This window comes from Corapipo altera, unplaced genomic scaffold (genome assembly GCF_003945725.1).
Source record: "Corapipo altera isolate COAL_440 unplaced genomic scaffold, ASM394572v1 1b, whole genome shotgun sequence".
In the NCBI taxonomy this organism is placed as follows: domain Eukaryota; kingdom Metazoa; phylum Chordata; class Aves; order Passeriformes; family Pipridae; genus Corapipo; species Corapipo altera.
The window spans coordinates 817620-839441 of NW_020884881.1; the positions used below are offsets into that span (position 1 = coordinate 817620).

General features: G+C 37.0%; 1 protein-coding gene across 20 annotated transcripts in view; it reads right to left on the bottom strand.

Moving 5' to 3' along the window:
- CADPS2 (calcium dependent secretion activator 2) overlaps nt 1-21822 on the bottom strand; it is a 288249-nt gene that overhangs the window by 138336 nt on the left and 128091 nt on the right. For all 20 annotated transcript variants that reach the window (XM_027639611.1, XM_027639600.1, XM_027639596.1 and 17 more), the window contains exon 7: nt 8283-8394. In XM_027639611.1, the coding sequence (XP_027495412.1) occupies nt 8283-8394 (112 nt within the window). The remainder of the gene's footprint in view (nt 1-8282; nt 8395-21822) is intronic.

Here is a 21822-nt window from a genome sequence, read left to right on the forward strand (position 1 = left end):
ATTTTGATTTATCTTATTTTATTGTTCATATATCTGGGGATATCACCATAGTAGGTTATTCAGCAGCAGCACAGAGAACTACGAGTTTCTAGTCTAGGATTGTGCTTACTATAAGTAAACTAACAGGTAATCTACATTAAAAAGTATCATGGCCAGGCTTCGCGAACGAAGATTAAGGAAGGCTCTGTCCACATTTCTTACAGGCACACTGGTGGCTAATGAGGCCAATACAAGATAGACATATCCGATTGCAAAAGGCACAGCAGAAAGACTCCTTAGATGGTATATTCCGCAAGACACGGTTCTTTCTGCGTTGTCTTTTCTCCTCAAGAGTGATCCTGCGTGCGTTCTCAAAAGCATCAGCAGCGTTATAGATGGTGTGTCTCCAGACCTCCCAATTGGAGGCCAGAGTAGACAAGTTATTATGATCAATATGGCCAAGGCTGAGATGTTGTTTTAGGGAGTCCTTGTATCTCGGGGCTCCTCTCTTGCAGCAGCCAGTGGCAAGTTCACCACAGAGCAAGATCTTAGGGAGGCGGTGGTCCTTCATCCTTGAGATGTGTCCTGCCCATCGCAGCTGTGTTCTCAGTAACATGGCCTCAATACTCACGACTGCTGCTTGTTCTAGAACAGATGTATTGGTCACATAATCTGACCAGTGGATGTTTAGGATTGTACGGAGACAGCGTTGATGGAAGCTTTCTAGGAGTTGCAGGTGGTGGCGGTAGATGATCCATGATTCGGAACCATATAAGAGAGTGGGCAGCACTATGGCTCTGTAAACACTGATCTTGGTACTTTTCTTCAAGTGTTTATTACGCCATACTCTTTTAGGGAGTTTCCCGAAAGCACTATATGCCTTTGCTAACCTGTTGTCTATCTCTCTGTCACTCTTACTGTCCGAGGAGATGAGGCTACCTAGGTAATTAAACTGCTGGACTGATTTGAGCTCTGATTGGCCAATGGCGATATGGGGATGATGGGGGACTTCCTGAGGTGCAGGTTGATGGAGAACTTCTGTCTTCTTTAATCTGACTTCCAGACCAAAGAGCTCAGCAGCATCTGCAAAGCAGGATGTTAAACGCTGCAGAGCTGCTTCTGTGTGGGCAACAAAGGCTGCGTCATCAGCATAAAGCAACTCCTGGACAAGATGGTTTAAGGTCTTGGTGTGGGCCTTCAGTCACCTTAGGTTGAAAAGGCTTCCATCAGTACGGTATCGAATGTAGGTACTGTCCTGATCACCGAGGTCTGCCGTGGCCCTTTGGAGCATCATGGTGAAAAAGATTGTGAATAGGGTAGGAGCGAGAACACAGCCTTGTTTTACCCCATTTATTCTGAGCCCTTTATTAGAAAGGGCTCAGAAAGTGTGTTGCCATATCTAACTTGGCCGTGCTGATCCTCATGGAGTGAGATGATCATTTTAAGGAAGTTGAGGCGACAACCTAAACATTCCAAAATCTGCCACAGACCTTTTCTGCTCACAATATCGAAAGCCCTGGTGAGGTAGACAAAGGTTACATAAAGACCTTTTTTCTGTTCCCTACACTTCTCTTGCAGTTGTCTGAGAACAAATACCATGTCTGTGGTGCTCCTGTTGGCTCTGAATAATCACCAGAATGCTACACAACAAACGTAACTGCTGTGCATTACATTACTTCAATTCATTTAAGGTAAATTAATAGTATCAGAACAGTGTGGGTTGAGATACTTCAGTAAATTCAATCATCTCATGATCATTAAAAATACTTGACCACGTGTTCCAATTACATCCATTATTACATTTCCTCAGACCACACTGTAACTGAAAAAGTGTCAAGTTCACTTTATGCTTCTCCTCATTTGGATGTAAAATAAACACAAAAATCCTAAATTCTATAGAACAACACTTATATGCATTTGTGAAAAGTGATGTTCTCAAAACACTGTTTCTTAATCGTAAATGACTGAAAATGTTTCTCTCCTGGGCTTAAAAGATGACAGGTTGAAAGACATGAAGCTAATATCATTTGACGGCTTAACTAACCATCATTTTTGTGATCTGGTAGTATATTTGGGTCCCCAGCTGGATCACAACAGAAGTTAAATGAAGTATACCTGAGCCAAACAGTCAATCCAGACAAGCAACTATTAACTATCCTCTGTTTTGGGCCCACTGATCGTATCTTCTTTTAAAGGTATGAAAGAAAAGTTGAGTTGTCCAAAGTACTCTGAAAGCTTGAACAAACCAAACAGAAAAATATTGCCTTCACAGAGCAGATAACCTTACATCACATGGCCTTATTCATAAGCAGCTTTGTGAAGTCTGTTCAGAATAAACAATACACTCATGATCACATAAGAAACCCCACAATGAAGTAGAGAAACCAAGTCCTCTAACTTCTGTGCTCTACCAGAGACACTTCTAACTCAATTTGTGATTATTTAAAGCTATGGAAAACAGCCAGTGCCTGACACATAAGATCATACACTTCCTCAACTGCATTTGTTGAAGCTTTCATCACGTAATAGGACTAATTAATTTTATGTAAGGCTTTTTCTTTCATGTTTTAAAATGCAGCAATTTAAAAAGTTGCCAGTGCAAGCAGAGAGAACAGGCAAAATTTATGCTATGAAATAAGTACCCTTCATCATTTGGCACTTGTAAATTTATGCTGCTGGTCATTCTCTGAGCAAGTATCATAGTAAAATCTTCTAGTTAAATATGCACTGTTTCACTGATTTGAAAATAGTAGTATAGACCGGAAATTATTGAGCTGGTTTGCGATATGAAATAAATGACTGAAGAGACTCTTTAGTGTTATGTTTTTTTGTGTAACTCTGACCCCAGCCTCCCTTATGGGACACTTACCTGGTTTTGGTAGAAATGTCTACTGACTCCTCTTAAGTCACCCTCTACCCTAACTTGAAAGTCGGAAGCTGTTCTGAATTCTGTCAGCCCCTTGCCCCAAGATTGGCTAACGTCAGAAAGCCAGAAGCTGCTGCCAGTGTGGTAAGAAGCGAAATTCCTTCAAATTTCCCAGCAGCAGCCTGCCAAGCAGAGCATCTCATTTTCCTTGAGCATTAAGTCATGATGCACTGTTGCCAGGAGGACACAGAAAAAGCTCAAGAAGAGGCTCAAAATCAGAGGTAGAAAGGGGAAAATGAGATGTCTCTCTTGAGAGTAACTCTTTTAAAAAAGTTATCTCCTTGAAAGAATGGGTTAATAAGAGCTCGATCACCAAGGGAACTTATGAGTTTTCTATGCAAGCTCCATCATCTCACCTATTGATTAATCATTAATTGATTAATTAATTAATAATTAAATTAATTAAACCATTAATTAAATTAATTAAATCATTAATTAATTAATCATTAATCATTAATATTAATTTATTAATACAGTCACAGCTTTTTGGCTGTGACTGTATTGCAGCTGAAATGCTGAGACAAGGCTTTGAGTAACACATAGTTAAAAAGAAACAGAAAGCAAACAGAAAAACTGAACAGGTACATGGTGAGAGAGCTATCTAAATTACTGTTGATGATGAAGAACTGAGAAGACTTCACAATTTATGCAAACAATGGACATCTCTTGATGGTGCCAGCCGAATACTTCCCCTAATAGCTCTTAGCAAGTGATAAAAATTGTCTTTGAGTCCTTCCCAAAGAGCCTGTCCCCTATATCTAAGACAGAGCATGCCTGAATGAAAAATATCTCAAGCACTTCTGATGAGAGGCATTCTCAAAGATACTGAGAAACCCTCTGTTAGCATGGAAACAGTAACACAGCGAGACATAGCAGGGTGCTGACAGGCAGACTGCATAGGGGGCAAGAGAAAAAGAGGGAATGGAAGCAATCTGTTATCATTTTCAAAACTTAAAAATAATGACAGAAAAACCTGAGAAATCTCAGTCATTTCAATCCTCACAATCCCCAGGCTGGCAAGCTTTAAATTTACATAGTCACAGGATGAAATTGTCTCTGCTCAGAGGCTCTTTGAATGTGGTACATTCAGAAATCCGGAAAACATGCAAGTATAGGTACCTAGCCAGTACAGCTACTTAAAAATGTCTTTAAATTAAACCAAGAGTAACAGCACTAAAGGAAAAAAACTCCTAGCTGCACAGCTAATTATTGCTGGCTGCAGCTGACTGTGACAAGCAGGCTGTGAGACAATAGTTCCCTTTTAATTGAATAGTCAGAGTGACAAGGCTGAAAATATTCTTATATTCAAAAAGTATCAGCAATCAAATACCACCTGCTGCTCTCACATTGTATCCACATGTGTGCTAAGCACGCACAATGGCTGTCACTTTGAATTACTAGGTTTGAACATCTTCATACACAAAGTACTGAACAAGAAAACGTGGTGCAAGATTCCTGAGTTTCAGAAACCACCAGGCTGCTTTTTCAGAAGTATTTACACCAAACTGAATGCTTCTTCACGCTTCCTCAGTTGTTGCACATATAAATGCAAACATCAATTCTGCCTTCTCTGTGCACATACAAAAACTATTAAAGTGGCCAGATCAGTGTCAGTCACATAAAACCTGTACCACACACTTCAAAGATATCTGAACAAAGTAAGCTCTTTATGTTTCCTCATTAGAATGAACTTAGCTTAAAAGATGCAGTCTGCCTCACTTTCTGGAAGCTAAAATCAGGGGTTCACTATATGTGGAGGTCTGGACAACCACAGGCAGAGACCACTCCAGAAGCTCATTTTTTTCAGAACTCAAATCCAAATAACATCCCTTCCCCTTCCGTGCAGCCAATATCTCTGTTTTCAGCAGAAAACTGAGTTTGTTCAACTGTTCTCCAGTTTGTGTAGAACAGAGAAGAAAGGTTAAGATTTGTTTTTGTTTGAAAACGCTTAAAGTGGTCAGCAGGGAGCCAGGACAATACCCTGCAGCAAGCAAAATCTTCTCTTGGCATTCATGACTGGATTTATTGGTTCTTTTAGAGGAAAACAGACATGTCAGACTAGTGACACAGTAAGTATTACTTCCTGTCAGCTAACCCCATCTTAAATGCCTTGAAGGGAGATGTACAGACAACAGCCCTCTGTGGCTTGGTGCTTACCTGGGGACTTTTGCAGCAGAAGTTGAGCAGCCCTCAGCCTTCCAAATAGGGAAAAAGCTGTAAACACAGTCTGTCCTCTCTACTGAAAGCGTGAGACTGCATCCCTTCTGCTCCACCATGAGCTAGTTACTTCTGGAAATCAGTAGTGCCTCCTCCTGAAACGGGGGACCTGCAGTGCTGGTATCAGGGTCTACATCTTAAGTTCATAAGAGAGAGAGACTGCTATGCACTGATGGGGTCAATGGAAATATCTTCTCTACAGCTCTGGGGAAACTTTTGCTAGCTCCACATTTCACACCTTAGATCTCTTTTCCTAAAAAACTGATCCCTTGGTGGCAGAAGAAGCCTTTTGGTATTTGATGGAAGTTCAAAATTCAAATCATGTAGCTTGATGCTGCCTTCTATTCCTAATGATAGATTAAACAGAACAAAACCTTCAGAATAACTGCAGGGTATTGGAAATGCAAGCTTCAATAATGTAGAAAAGTGGTATCAGGTCAAAGTACACGCTTTCAAGAAAGTACCTGACAGATAAGAATTAGTGTCCACAGTAAGCCTGCCTCAGAAGGGGCAGGTTTGAGTTGAATTTTAAGTACAGGAAAAATACCAGTTGGAAGTATCTTCCAACCTTTTCAGAGCATAAGAAACCTATCTGATCAGATGTACTCCTGCAAGTCACTGCAGTGTACTGACCAGGTATAAAATCTCCAAACTTTATAAGAATTAAGCTTATCCAGTGGGATCCTGCATCTTTTCAAAGGCTATTTGAATTTAAATCTCTCAGAGCTGAAAACAAAGACATCGCCAACAAAAGACTTCAAAAACTAAAATGTGTAAAATAAGAGTATATAGCACCTTCAAATTATTTTGTAAAAATTCTATCAAATATTCTCCCAATCTCCTCTGAACCTTAGCAATCACCACTCTCAAATACTCTGGTTAAACCAAAGAAGAAAGTTGGAAGACTCCTTCTTTTCCTGAGTTGAGTATCTACACCCATGAGTTGTAAGGTGTCTGTCAGGAACCCCCAGTATTGTCAGACCTGGGAGGTGCAGAATGATAGACACCCAAATAGGCTAATGCACATCCAACATGCTCTTTTTCACATTATTTTCCACTGTTAAGGACCTTGCACATAAGGTCATTGTGGGAGGTTTATCTTTTACTGACTTGTCTTTTACAGTAGGTATTTTTTTGGGAAGGATGTGGGCCGGACATTTTTGGTAAATCAGGAGTAGATTATAAAGCGTAAAAGCTTATATATCCAAGGACCTCTTGGGTACTCCTGTTTGCTACTCCCAATTTCAGCACAAGCTTTAATGCAAGGGGGAGAAAAGGTGATGGCCTTTATCCTTTGTGACAAAGGGAAAAAAACAGCAAAAAGAAATTATTTTAATAGCCTAATTCTGGTAAAAACTGCCAAATCTCAGAGCATCTGACAAAAGCAAGCAGCCTCTCTGCCAAAAAACAACAGGAGAGTAAGAATCAGAAACAGAAGGAGAAGATTGCTCTTCCCTACCTCATCTTTTATATATCTTGCTTTGTATCTGAGAAAGCTGGGTCAGACTCCAACAACAGGGCACTGAGCTCACTGCTCAGCTCCTTCTCAATTAACTAGTTTTATTTTCCCTCTTTCCCCTCACCCCTCTCAGCCAAGAAACCTTCTTTAAACTGGTTTGACCAGGTGACAAATACAGATGTGTCAGAAGGCAGCCAGGAGGGTGCAGGGAGAGGAAGAAGGGAAAAAAAATACAAACCAACCATCGGGGATTAAGGCAAGAGTTATATTCAATATTTTACATTTGAAATGTTTCCATTCTTTAAAATTAAATTTTAAATCTTTTTAACCTCCTGTCCTAGTAACTCAGACAGGCTGCAGCGTAAGAAAGTAGACCAAGGCCAGTACCTGAACTTTGGCTATTTAAGGTTGCAGAGCCAGAGGATCCTGTTAACACCTGTGATCTTTAGCTTATTTATATGGATGATGTTTCTTCTCTGACTCCCTGGACAATGACTTTGCTAGCTACTGTTCACAACGGCCACATAGGCCCTTCTCCACTGCCCTTCAGTTTGGCATTGACTTTTCTTTTGCTTCTTTGAAAGAACTGAGCAAGGAGGGACAGAGATGAAACTTCTCTATGTTTAGCAGCACTTAGTTCCTGTAAGTCCACTATTTCAGTGTCTCTTCTCTTTGTTCTGCATCCAGATACAGTGACCTTGGTCTGCTCAGGTACACCCCTGTGGCTCCCCTGTCCCTGTCACATTGCCTGCCTGGCTCCTGCCAGGGTGTTGCCTTCCCCACACAGATCTCACCTTCACCTCAGCCATCCTTGATCAAGTGACCTTCGAAGCCCCTTAGAAGGACATGAAATGAGGCAAGAAGAATAATCCTGGGGATACAGTCCTGACCTTAACAAGTGACACAATGTCTGGGAGAATCTGTCTTTGTGTAGCTACCTGTGCTTGGAAGACACAAAATGAGGAAGAGCCCAGCTCTTTCCAAGAAGCTGTGTTTGCTTGAATGAGAAACATCCAGGACTCTGATTGTAAAACTAAGCATTAAAATGTGAGCTATCCTTCATGTGCTATATGTCAGAGGGGAAAACCTCAGCAGGAGAAGGAGGGAAGATTTGCAGACACTCTCTGCCTCATTCACACTACCCTATTCTTTCTATAATACATTGCACTCTCTAGCTCTTGATTTTGGCCTAAAAAGGACAAATGATCCTGTCAAGATAGGGAAAACATGAAAAGATAAGCTCATGGAATACAATAATAGCTCTTATTTTAGTCCAACATACTATCTCCACGACTCCTCTCTCATTCTGCTTCATCCTTCTACCACTTAAGTCCTTCCTTTCCTTTCCCCAATTGTTTGCTGTATTTACTACATGCCAAATCTTATCTTTCTCCCTTTCACTCCTAATTTGAATAGCTAAAAGCATTGGTATGCCATGTAGAAATTAAAAAAATTTTAAACATGACAAAGAGAACCACCATGGATCCCCTATGTAAGTTTCTGAAAGGCAATCCAAGTCAACATATCATGTTTTGAACACTAGGAAAAGTCACCCTTAATAGAAAAAGCAGTGTTTGGTACAGTCACAGCAGAGAAGATTGGTACTGAATGGCTTATACTATTTTATGGCATGTTTTATTAATATTCACACTTCTACCCATCACTTCTCACATATTTCTTGTGTCTACACATAATACTCACTCTTCCCAGTTCTTTATCTTCAAGTGCCAGCACCCCAGTGCTTTCTGTAAAGAGTTTTACTTTGACAACAGGGCGAGGGTGAGTAGTGGTGAAATCCCCTTGGGTTCCCCATCTGCAATAAAGAAAACAACATAATTTAACTGGGACTGAGGAGAGGTTTGAGAGTGATAGGACTGTCACCTTTTCTGCAGAATATTTATCAATGCACACCTAGAACTTAATTTTCAAGCTTTTAGAGGAAGAGAGTGTGAAAGAAAAGGCAGATACATTTTTGAAAATCCAAAATCAAATATCTACATGGAAAAATTGGCTTTTCTGTATGACTTTTTAAATAAAAAATCAATCCAAAAATTTTTAATGGCAAACCCCAAAGAACTGAAATGATAACCTTATAGGGACAAACAGAACCAAGCAAGAAAGCAAATAGAGATCTATTTTCTGTGAAACATATTATAGTCACTATCTTGTACATACAAGTCATATTAATTCAGCAAAGAATCATGTCTCAACTCACTACAGGTGACCATACCATGCAGAAATTAAGAGACTTACGCATAAAAAATCTTATATTTTATGAGATGTTACAACTTAGTATGAAAATGTAGGAAAAATGTAAACAAAAATACAAAAAAAAAAGGAAAAAAAGTGTTATTTATCAGAGTGACTATAGCTCTGAAAGATAATTACCGCCACAAGGCTTCATGCTTTTAGAGAACAGTAATTAGGCAGACAGATTTCTAGTTGTTAATCTCTTATCTCTATTAAGACACTTGATTTGTCAGCCTTCCCTCCACTGTGTGTCAGTAGTACAAAAAAGGAAAGTTATACAAATCAAATTGCAACTTCCTTCAACAAGCTATTTCATTTTTCTAAACAACCACATGGAGCTCATTGCATTGATGATACTGATTTTGATTATGCTACTAGGCATAAACAAAACGCAAAAAGTAAGCACAGCTCCGGCTTCTCTTCATGTTTTTCCACTGCTTGAGATATTATAATTAGCAGAAACTAATAAAATGAAAAAAAAAAAAAGGTGACCCTAAGAGTATGCTCTATAAAAGTATGTATTATGCAAGCCAAAATCTTAGGCCTCATTTAGAAAAAGCAGTAATTTTACTTTACATTGAAGAATACACAATCTCTCCACTGTTGGACAGTGAACACACTGTAGCAATCTTCCATCAAAGGAATCTATTAGGCAAAAGAAAATCCTTCTACTAACATGAGTTACTGACTTCAAGACAAAGTCTAGAAAGTAATATGTAACTAAAACTAGAAAGCTTTAAGGAAGTAGCAGTTCTGTGTAAACCAGTCCTACAGGTGGCTGAACATGCAGACTACAAAAGTCAGGTTCACTGTAAATTAACCGAATCTTACGTTACATTCTGTCTTCTTTGCTTTGTCTGGGTTAGACAGATGCTTCCTCTCTGTCTGTGGTGTTTATAGCCTCAACCTCAGTAAAGGTAATTGAAATAGGAACTCTGACATGAAATTACCTTGCTGAGTGGAAGAAAACCTGTTTTATGATCCGGTGATAAATGCTGCAACTGCAGGATAAGACATTGCCTAGCACAACTGCTCTGCTCAGCAGCGGTCCCAAGGGTAAGTTTTGTCACAATACAGAAATGAGATTTCCAAGGAGAAAGCATGTTCATAAAAGATGAGATAGATGTATCTTCAGCTTCGTCTCCAGGAAGGATGCTACCTTGAGACTGCAAACACCATCTAAGCACTTTGATACCTCCACCTGCTCCCTCAGGTGTCAGGTTTGTTTGTCCCTGGGCTTCCAGAATCCTTAAACTGTTCGTGCCATAATGGACAGGACCATGCAAAAAAACAAGAGAAACTCCCATTAAAATAACAAACCAAACCCAAATCCTCTCTACAAAGATCTAGTGCCAGCATCAACTTATACAAAAGAGAAGAGAAATGGAAGGTCACACTGACCAAAGCATTTAAAGAAGAGAACATCACCAGCAGTGACTCAGCTTCTGCAAGCTAAGCAGCAGGTTTGAGCACCCCAGCACCAGATTTGAAGACTGGTGCAGCTTGCTGTGGAGACTCAGGCTCCATTTTTGAAGGACATAGCTGGGAGGGATGGGGCACACATGAGCCTTGCCCAGGGAGCCTGATAGAATTTGCTCCTTCTCCAGTTTAGATGTACAATGCGAGACTGATGTGAATGAGAGTAACACGGGGTCATCCACTTGTTGTTGGCACTCATGTAGTGCTAGAAATCACCTTTAACATCAGATCTGATCACTAGCCTTGACTGACATCTTTCTCCCATCCCTTGTTCCATCTGCAGCAGTAAGTGAAAATCTTGGCATAAAAAGCAACCGTCTGAGTCAGTTCCTAAAGCTTAATGTTTATGGTAGAAATATTCCATGCGTTGACCTGCATGCTCCTGGCTGACCAGAACTTCAGCAGACTCTCATACTCTCTTAGGAACATGTCTTTGGAAGTGAATTACCTGTTAGATGATCGCAGAATTTACGGACTAGATTTTACAATAATTCCTCATGAAAGAGCTCATGAGAAATCATGTTCTGTTAGAAAAAGCAAATCTAAGATTGTATTCTTTAGCATCACGCTTACTTGTGTGCATCTAATGTTCCTCTCAGCTGTGAATATAAAAGCAAAGTACACATAGCTCATCTTTTTGTTCCTTGTAGATTACTAGAATAAAAGTCCTGTTTCTTTGAAGCTTTGTATTGTTGCAGAGGTATCAATTCATGCCATTTGAAATTAGAAGTTGAGAAAACACAAAGAAAATAGAAGTGGTACCATGTTCACTTTAGTTGCTTCTTCCAAGAAAGAACATGAGCATAAGAGACCCAATAATCCAGAGAGACATTGAGTTTATCTTTATGCTGTACATTTAAAAGTACATTATTATGTTATTACGCATACTATTAATGCATCAGGCAAAAACTGAAGTGGAATTCAGAAATGACAGCCTAATGAAATGTATGATATTGAACTCCCAGCTGTAGTTTAACCCATATGAACGTTCATGCTAATAAGAATTTGCAATTTGCATTTTCGTCAGTACGAAATGAAGTGTAGCAATAAGAATGTCCCTGCTGGTTGTATTTTGCACTGTCAATACCTACTAATAAACTTCAGCCCTATTAAAGTTCTGAACTGTAAAGATTGTGCCATGAATGTAACAAGAAACCAGGCACATAGTATTTACTAAGGATGACCCAAAACAAGGGATAGACTGAGTAAAGTTTGCAGGTGTACACAAGCAAGCCTATTTTGAAATACTCTTTACTGTTCTGAAATTATATTGGTGCTCAAGATCTGTCAGATTTCAACTTATTTCCCCCCCCTGGATATTTCTTTTATGACACCTGGTCAGACTCCAGTCAACAAATTAATTATCTGTTTATTCTTCCTGTTTATGAATAATAATTCATTTTAACCAAATTCCACTGAAATGGATATCACACTTTCAGCTACTATATCTGAAAGAATAATGAGATATCAGATTTTCAGCATACAGACCAATTTAAAATTAATTACAATGTAAATGCAAACAAGCACTTTGAATCAGCTAGTGTCATCATCATCTTTAATTAAGAACTGTGCAATTAAATTAATAAATTTTATAATGCCAAGATCATAAATATAGCCTTCCTAACAAATAAACACGATTTTACTGACCCATTTATTATTTCCACTGTAAAATTCCATCAATTTTTTCCATACTTTTGGCTATTCATTCTAGATCTGTATACCTGTTCAAAGAGCTGGTAAGTTTAATGTTGAAAATACGTTAGGAGGATACTTAATAATTCATGGAATCAATACCTGAACAGTAATTACCTTTATGCAGATCTTTATTACCATTACTGTAATGTCTTATTTGACTTTATAGATTTTATGTGCTAATATAATCATATCTACTTGGTTTCCCAAAACTTTAAATTTTTTCTTCCAAAACACATTTTTCTTCTGTCTAATGCATTCATACATACCTATTAAAACATGAATATCTCCTGTTCTAACATCTGCTTAATTTCACTGGAGTGAATATTGTAGCAGAAAATTTCCTTTAAATTTAAAAGCTAAGCTGCTAGGTATAGCTCAGATAAATCTATACCTTTCTTTGAAGGTTGGGGTTGCATCGTGATATTTTTCCTGGAGAAAATACAGTACTTCCCAGAAATGTTTTTTCTGATCCACAAATTAGAAGTCAACCACCATTCAAAAGATTTTTGAAAATATTTGTAAGACAAAAACTTTTTAGTTGTTTAATTGAGCTACTTTCTGTTTTAAGTAAGAACTAACAATGTGGTCTCTGGAATTTGAATGCTGAATGAAGATAAGTTACTTTTCTTTATATTTTAACTTTCAACACCAATAACAGTGAAATATTATTTTCAACATGAAAATAAATCTTACAGCTGTCTTTTACTTTTAATATGGGGGAGCGGTGAATCTGCAGGTTGTAACTTGGCTTTCTGTGAAAAGAGAAGTAATTCACATGTGCCACTTTGAACTTATTTGAGTCCAAGTGTATTAGAGATAATTTATTTAAAGCTTGCTCTGCTATGGAGCTCCAGAACTGTGGAAGGGTGAGAGGAAAGACCATGCAAATTAATTCACCTATCTTCTGAAATTTTATTTACAGTCAGTATATCTTTAATAATTCTTAACAAAATAGAAAAAACCCAATACTTTATATTTTAATAGCATATGTTTTAATTACCAAATTAAGCAATGGAAACAGCAAATCAGCCACTTCCCCCACCTTTGGAGGAGTCGCTGATTTATGGATATACGTCCAATGGTTTTTGTTAATGTGAACAATTTTGGTGCTGAATGTATCTCGATGGGAAGTGCAAAATTTTAGTCAAAACAAGTGTGGACTTTATGCAGTCTTCATATTAAGTTATATAATTACCTTTATTGTATGGCTGGGTTTTTTGTTCGAGTTTTTTTTTAATCTTGATAGGAAAGCATTCAAAAGGGACAATAATTTCAGCACTAAATGCTGCAGTGTGCTCACTGCACTGTCAGCTGCAGCCCATGTAGCATATTGGAGACCTCTAAAACTGCAAAGTCTAAAAAAAATGTCCAATTCCACCTCTTCAGCTCTCATTTTGCTATATAATTTTTCTTTACATAAGTTTTCTGCTTTCACCCACTCGTTCCCTTTACTACAGAAACTGGAGTGAATTGTTCATCTTTAACCATAAACCTCAGTATTTTCACCATATTTTTGCTGCTGTCAGAGGTATGTGGGTTGATATTGTAATTAGTGACAGATCCATTGCCAAAGTTTATTTCCCTTCACTGCAAAAGTACCTACTACCAGCAAGAAGGTGAATGTTTATTTCAGCTAAAGATTTATCACTGTGTCACAGAAACCCCTCTAAGCAAATTTATTGTTCTACTTCAGTTTGGAACACATTTCATACACTGGAAACACCAGCAAATTTCTCTCCCAGGTTTTTCTTTCTACTCATGGTCTCTGTTAGTCAAAACTTTTCTTTATGAGATCATGGGAGTGAATTTATAAAATTTATTATTCTAAGCAAATATCTAGAAATATTATTTTAGTTCTATTTACTGGAATACTTTCTGATAAAATATCAAGTCTACAGAACTTTTACACCATCAGGAATTTATTGTCCTTGGCACTAAGGAAATCTCATTTTTGAAACCAGTACCAGGGTGTATTGCTCTCCTTGGTGGTGTCTCCTTTTGCATCTTTCTAGTTTGATTCTTGTTTAACTCTACTGTATAAATGTACCTGAACAGGTTTCTTAACTGTTCATTAAATTATCTTAAGAGGTCTTCAGGAAGAGTTTTCTTATTTCCTATCCATACAGGGACATGTACAGAGTTGGAATGAGCTGGAAAACCCATCCAGGTCAGTTTTAAGCATCTTACAGGAGTAAGAGATTTACCAGCACTTCATCTTTGCACATCTTGGAGTTGAACTGGAAATAGAATGTTGAGTTCTCTGTAACATCTCTGTGTCTCAACTATTCCAAGAATCTATACTGACTTTGCTGCTTCTACTTCGTTTAGAAACAAACCTTGACCATAGAAGACAAGGTATCTATAATCCTCAGGTTAGAAACCATACTCACAGTGCTAGTTATGACATGAAAGGCCAGGAAATAAAAGGACAGATAAGGCTCAGCCCTCCCTGACACATCTGACTACACTGATACTTGAAAACACTTCAAATCCAGGCCTGACAAATGTTCAGTTTTTAGTGAAGGATTGCGTGTGTGTGGAATTTATGAACTGTTGCATATTACTAACTCCAATTGCACGTATGCAGAGAGAAAAAATGTGAGAGTAAGCCAGTCACTGTACCAGCAGTGCAAGTTATCCTACAGCAATCTGACAATAAATCTATAATTTGACGATAAGGCTCCATTCAGACAAACAAAAATAGAGTTAAATCCATACTTATCTGATTTTGGCGTTTTTATTGAGACTCTTAAAGGGAGTATTAGTTGTTGCTAATTGCTACAAGCTCTTCCCCACTGACAACTGGAAAAATATAAGCATTTCCTTTTCTCTTATGAGCACAAAAATACCCATCCATTTGGTAATGATTGACACCAGGGTGCTACACCAGAAATCATAGTTTTAATGTTAACAGCTGTCTTATACAACCCAAAGGCATGCTTATTTTCTGTCTTTTCCACACCATACAAAATAATATGAACATTGAAGCTTCTCCCTCTAATGAAGTTCCTTGAAAAATGATTTTGAAAGTTACTGCACAAACAACACAAGTTTATTATGCAGCACCAAAGATTTAATAGGGAAGGATTATTTCTTATATGTAACATTACAGCCATTATCTCTTCATAAATATTTATTTATGCATGCATTCTCCAGTAAATCAGTGGAATCTGGAATTCATGTTTGAAACCACAAGGGAAAGAGCTTGTATGCTTGTACTTTTCTATAATGCTTATAATGGGGTTTAAGTTGTAAATGTTTTTCCTGGAAAAAAATAATCTACATTTTCTTATTTCTCTATTTGAAAATTACTCATTTATTTTGATGGAAGCACAGGGAGCATAATTTCCTCGCTCAGAGTAAGCACATTAAACTACACCTGAAAACCAATGCATAAAGAAAGTTCTAAACAAGTCATAATGTCCTTTGATAGCAGAAGCACAGGTGAGCCACATGCTCAGGCAAACTAAACCATGAGCTTGGACATGTGTCTTGGTCTTTCATCATTGCTCTCATCTAATCTTTTATGTGTCTTTACTCTTCCCTGTGTTACTGTGACTCCATTATTTTATGCACAAATCTTGGTGAGAATTACATTGTTTTACAATCCGTACTGAAGAAACACTGATATTTTGCATAAATACTTCCTGTATTTAACTACTATTTTAAGGGCTGTCAGCTAGGGAAAAAGCATGACAATAGTAACGGGTTTAACCCTGAGGTTTCCATCAAAATCTTCCTAAAATTATGAAATATAGGTATGAGAAAGATAATTTCTTCTTCAGAGATGGATGACAGGAGGAAGGAACAGTACAGGAAAAAGGTAAGTCTTGGTATAAGGATGGAAAGTCATGCAATTGCCTTTAAGGGTCACCTTTGATTCCACCTAAGCGGAGTCTACACTACTGTCTTTTACCATTTAACATTTATTTCCACCTACATGGGTACTTCTGACTTGGACACTAGTGGTTTGAAATGCAGACTAACAAACCATCTCTTCAGCACTGCCCTTATAAAAAAGTTGGGTGTTCAGGACCTGTATCTGCGCACGCTAAGTACCTCGTCATTTCATTTCTGAGTGCATTATTGAGTCACTATGTGGTATAGTCAATCAGAAAATGTTTGGGTATTTTTTATTTTTTCTCTAGATTCAGCAACAAAATTAAGGGGTTTCAGGGTAATTGTTATGAAACAACAGGAATCCCTTCTTGGAACTTTTTATCAAGAACAAAAAGCTCTGAATTGGATCTTTACTTCAGCAACAGCAAGGGTACAGTGTTTTGATGGATATGCTATATTTTAAAACTCCTTTACACAACTAGACTAATATGAAATGAAAGAAAGAAAGAATAACCTGATCATATGTAGGTTTTTTTCAGGATTTGCCTTTGGTAAAATAACAACTGTTTTAAATAAAGGAATTAACAGAACTCAAAATTACTATTTATCACAGAATTAATAATGAGCTAGACACAATCATGTATTTATTTTTAAACATAATTATCAATATATGAAAATTGCTTGTAAAAAAAGATACAACGAATCTGTGACTAGTTTTTCCTTAAAATAAAGAAGTGCCTAATAGAAACCAGAAAGGCAAACCAGAAGAGGGGTTCAATGCATAATAAGCAACTAACTAAAAACACTCATTTAGGTTTCCTACACTGAAAATGAGAAAAGTGCACTCTAACAGTACAGAATGCTATTATGACAACTATTATCACAAATATAAACAGTATGAATAAATTATTACTTAGTCTTGTTTTCCCATTTCAATTTCAATACAGACAACCAAGACAAGCCAGGGTGAAGATTTTCACTGGTATGTAGCTAGACTGACACACTGCCAGGCACTAGGAGTCACTGATACACATTATGTGAAGAATTCATAAAGCATTAACTCCAGTTTCCCACCAAGTTTCAAACCCAGTTAGAGACTGGTGATGGACACAAAAGCAAGATACAGTCATTTATGTTCTTGAAATTTCTATATGCATATTTATTTCACTTTTACCTTGAAAAAGATAATTATGAATCCATCCGCACATTGTTAAAATTTGCAAGTCCTATTTATTTCATGTTACTTTGTATTTGTACGACATTTTAAACCTTCAAAATGTTGTACTTTGTTGTACACAGTACTTTGATGATGTCACTCCAGTCAGAAGATGGGGGAAAACAAATCACAAAACAGACTGACCCACCTGAGGCTGAAGAGTCTATCAGGGAAGACCCAGGAATCAAATCAGAAAATTGCAGTATTCCAGTTTCCATCACACCAACTGGTATGTTTTATTCTGAAACCTCTTTTACTACTCTTTCTGACTCCTACTGTTATCAGCTGTCCACATTATTCTGTCTTTGTTTTTGCTGTCCTCCTACACTCAATCTGCTGGTATTGCTTTCAAATAGGCACATTAACCTGTAGAGTCATACCTGAAATGATATGGAGTTGTTAAGAAGTTTCAAGGTCTATAAATATTTTTTCTTCATCTGTTCAGTGGACTATTCTGTATTCTTAAAGTACTGGACCTCTTGACACCTCTGAGGATCAATGCACATACTAACACAGAGACAGCAGAGAACAGTCTGCCCATGATGTGGTGAAAAGCAGTTTTCTGAATGTCATGAGCATATGACATGTAAAAAGTACTTATAGGTTGAACAGGATTCAAAAGCAAAAACTTCTTTCTTTCAAACCCTTTTCCTCAAGTTTTCTCTTTACCCAAAACAACAAACCGAAACTAATAAAACTGTAAAATCTGTTCCAATGCAAACACTGTATCTACTAAAATGTTTAGAAATTAATTTGAATGTACGTGTATCATATTGCTTACAATGAATATAAGTAAATTTTTGAAAGGTCTCTTCAAACCAAGATACAAGAATAGTATATTTTGAAAATGTAAAACAGTACATTCTGATCATATAAAAATTTAACAGAAATCCAAAGCAGTTGCTTTCCTGTCAACTATTGCCCATAAACAGTAATTACATTTTCCAAATCTGAGGCAGGTGCAGAACGCTTTGAATGACAAATTTTAAATCCACTCTACCAGAGTATTCCAGGAGGAGACTGCGGATAAAATTTGAGGTAGTCCTTCTCAATCCCACCTTTTTTTTTGACAGACCACCATCCCTCTAGATCATACTTTACAGGCTGCCTTTGCCTTCACTTTGACCCAGACAGTGACAGGTAGCTATACCCAGGTAGCTATATTAGTATGAGGCTTAACCTGATCTAAAACATTTTTCTTTTAAGTAAGATTTAATTAGCTTTGGCTCCACACCATGCTATTCATAGCCAAATGCCTTCCAGTTTTAAGCTGGATCACACATCCATAGATGCTTTAGTACAATGTTAGAGAATTCTTTTATCTATCTGCAAAATATTAGTTGCATTTGCTGTGGATTAGATGGGAATAAGAATGGAAACAGATATGTCATGTACATTAAGGAGCATATAAACAGTCTTTCTCCAAGCCCTGATTATTATAGTGAAAGGCATAAGAGTGGGACATGCAGCTTCAAAATCAAATATTTCCAAAATGCACTGTGAAATAAAACTGGTATCAGTCTTGCAAGAGACATGTAATGTCATTTTACATTTTAAAAGAAGACAAGTATCCCAAAACAGCTATTCTTTTCAGCAGTGCCACTAGATAAGGAGTCTTAACACTCTCTCTATATATTATATAGGGGATATATATTATACACCTTAATATATGCCTTGATGTCAGAAGGATTTTGTTTATTGTTAACTATCCAAATAGAGCAGAGAATACAACCAACCTTAACTATCTTGTCTCACCTCAGTTTCTTCCATACCATGTTTATCTTTATCTGAAAACTGAATATTCCCTTCTAGCACTGGCAGTTTTCAAAAGTCCCTTAGACAGATAATTTTGGGAGTTAATCATAGAATCACCATAAAATTTAGGCTGAAAGGAACCTCTGGAGGTCATCTAGTTCAAACCCTGGGCAGAGGAAGGCCAGTTAAAATCAAGTTGCTCAGATTATTATCCAGTGGAGCTTCAAATCTCTTTTAACATTAAAAGCCTCTATGTAATTCATATTTCTCTGCAGTAAGAGAGATGAAAAAATTCTTAGACAATATAAAATAGTAATCAATGAGAGAATATAGCACCAAGGCGTCATGAATAACTGAATAGAACTGTCATGTATATTTTCAGCTGAATCCATATTCCTTTTGTGAAACTCTTCCATCATTAATCCACAACACAGGCTGGGATAAATGTATATTTTGATTTTTTTCTATCATTTCCTTTGCAGAACCAAGAAAACATCAGATAATTTCCTACTGTCAATTTCTTTTTCCTCTTTAACAGCTGGATACTAGACCAACATAGATGGTATTTCATCATAGTACCCAGTTGTTTGAAAGGCAGTTTATTCCACCCTAGTTTGTGAACTGCACCAAAAAACTGCACCAAGATGAAAGCAATGATGGAATTTATCCTTTAGAGATATAAAGATGAATCCTAGAGAAAATTATAATAGTCATTATGCTACTCAATCAAACCTAGTTTATGAAAGCAGACATACTTTCTTTCCTGTCATGATCCCCACTCACCTCCCTAAAATTCCAAAATACTATTAAAGGATCAGGCTCACCTTCACCAAGTTTTCAGCACTGTTTAAACAGCATAATTATGTTGATCAAGCTTGAGCCTGTGAAACAATCTTACTAATGATACATAGAGGTTCTCTGACGTATAAACTCGCTTTTGTAAATGTTGCATAAAATGTATTTAAGTTTTAAAGAAAATAAATCAGTATGCCAAAAGTAGGATGAGCAATTCCACTTTGTTACCCTTTGTTGGATCAACACTGGATTTCATGGCACTTACATGCAAGTAAGAAATTTTCAGAGATAATAGTCAAAAGAACATGTGAAATACATCCAGTAAAAGATCTTGATCAAAAAGCTAAATTCTAAAGAGAATTTACCCTCAGAAGATGCAATAGGAAGCATATGAACAGCAAGTTAAGCACAGTTAAATCAAGTACTATGAAACTGCAATCTCATTATCCCTGTGTAAAAAATCCCATGTGCGGATACACTAATTTCAATAAAAAAAGCACCTTGGCAAAAAACCAGAAAAAAACCCTCACTGTAAGGAGAGTTGGTTGGTTTGTTAGCAACAGAAGAGTTTGATTACTCCCTCTCTGATCAGCCAAAACTTGTATTTCTGTCTCTCCTTTCTTCCTGTGTTTATTCTATTCATTTTCTACTTAAGAATCAAAGCAATATGAGGCAGGCACAACTTTTTTATTCTACTTTTTCTCCTGTGCAGCAGCAAGAACATGGATTTCTACACATGCAAACAAGACAAGGAATGATTACAGAAAATTAACAGTATAATTGAATGACTACTGACAAAATTAAGTTTCATTTATGCAGATGTAGAGCAGTAGCAGGTGGGAAGAATAGCTGGGCCTTCTCTTTCCTCACATACTGTACATCTGTGTCATGCAACCAAAAGTTGGGTGATAGTTTTAAGTATTATCATCTTTTTGCTTCCCTTAATCAAAAATAAAAATTAGAAAGTTGCAGGGACTATGATGAAGAAATAAAACTATCTGATGTTTGGAACATGATTGTCACAGGTTATAAACGTTATCTATCCTTTTTCTCTTCAGAAATGTCATCTTAGGCCATATCCTCCAAACATCCTATTAAAGAAAAAGGGTGGGATTTTTTCATGAGTGAACATGTCATTTAAGGAAGTTTTAAATTTTAGAAATTAGGCCTTTTATCCTTTTTTTATTTTTAAACCTCTCTATGAAAGTTTTGCTGTGTAATCTTTAGTTATGCATCCACAAGTTCTCATATTTCAAATATTTTATGGAATTAACTATGATGGAATATGGCATAAAAATAATATAAGCAGCATTTACTTTATTTGTGCATTACTGACTGAGATTCCCTGCCTCCTCTAGTCAGATTTAATCATGTATTCTTCACATACTTCTAATATATAACAGCCCTTTTAATAAGATTATGCAATTACTGGCAACAAAATATGAAGAATATCTTGGCTCTATTAAAATTTTCTCTTCATGCAAGATATGATCTTTTTCTATTGCATAAACATGTGACAAGAGAATGTCACTTGTAGTGCTAAAAGATAGCATATTCCTATCTTTTATCTTTAGGCATGATTACACATACCTAAAACATTACACTTTCAGGAAATCAAACTATTTTAAAAATCAGGGTGAATAAAAACCAGTGATAAGAAAACATGTGGACACCAGACTCCACAAGACTAAAAATGAAGCCACCTCAGTAACATTTGAAAAATGAAATTAGCACTGGATTTTTCCAGATGACTCCCTGTGGCGTCACAGCAACAAAGTTATGCAAAGCTTCACACAACTGAAGGGGCCCTCTGAGGGGTCTGCTTACTGATCTCTGGAAGAAAAGGTCACAGGCTATGTCGGAGGGATTTTCAGCAGGGCTAAAAGGTAGGAAACAGTTGGAAGGAATGAAGAAACATTTCACAGGCACTAATAAAAATTTTATAGGGTTTGTGTGTGAAGCTGTGTAACTGATGTTTGCAAAATTACTCAAGACATAAGCTCAGTAAAACGAGACTGTTCTATAGCATTTGCATTTCAGAATAACCATTAGTTATTTATTAATATACATACATATAAGCAATGCTTTATTTAGCTTGTTAAGGAAGAAAATTAAGCACTTCATTAGAAACACACAAAATTGTTATTCAAAGAGAAAGAAAGCAGACGGATTCAAAGCATTAAGAAACCAGAAAATATTTATTATAAAAAT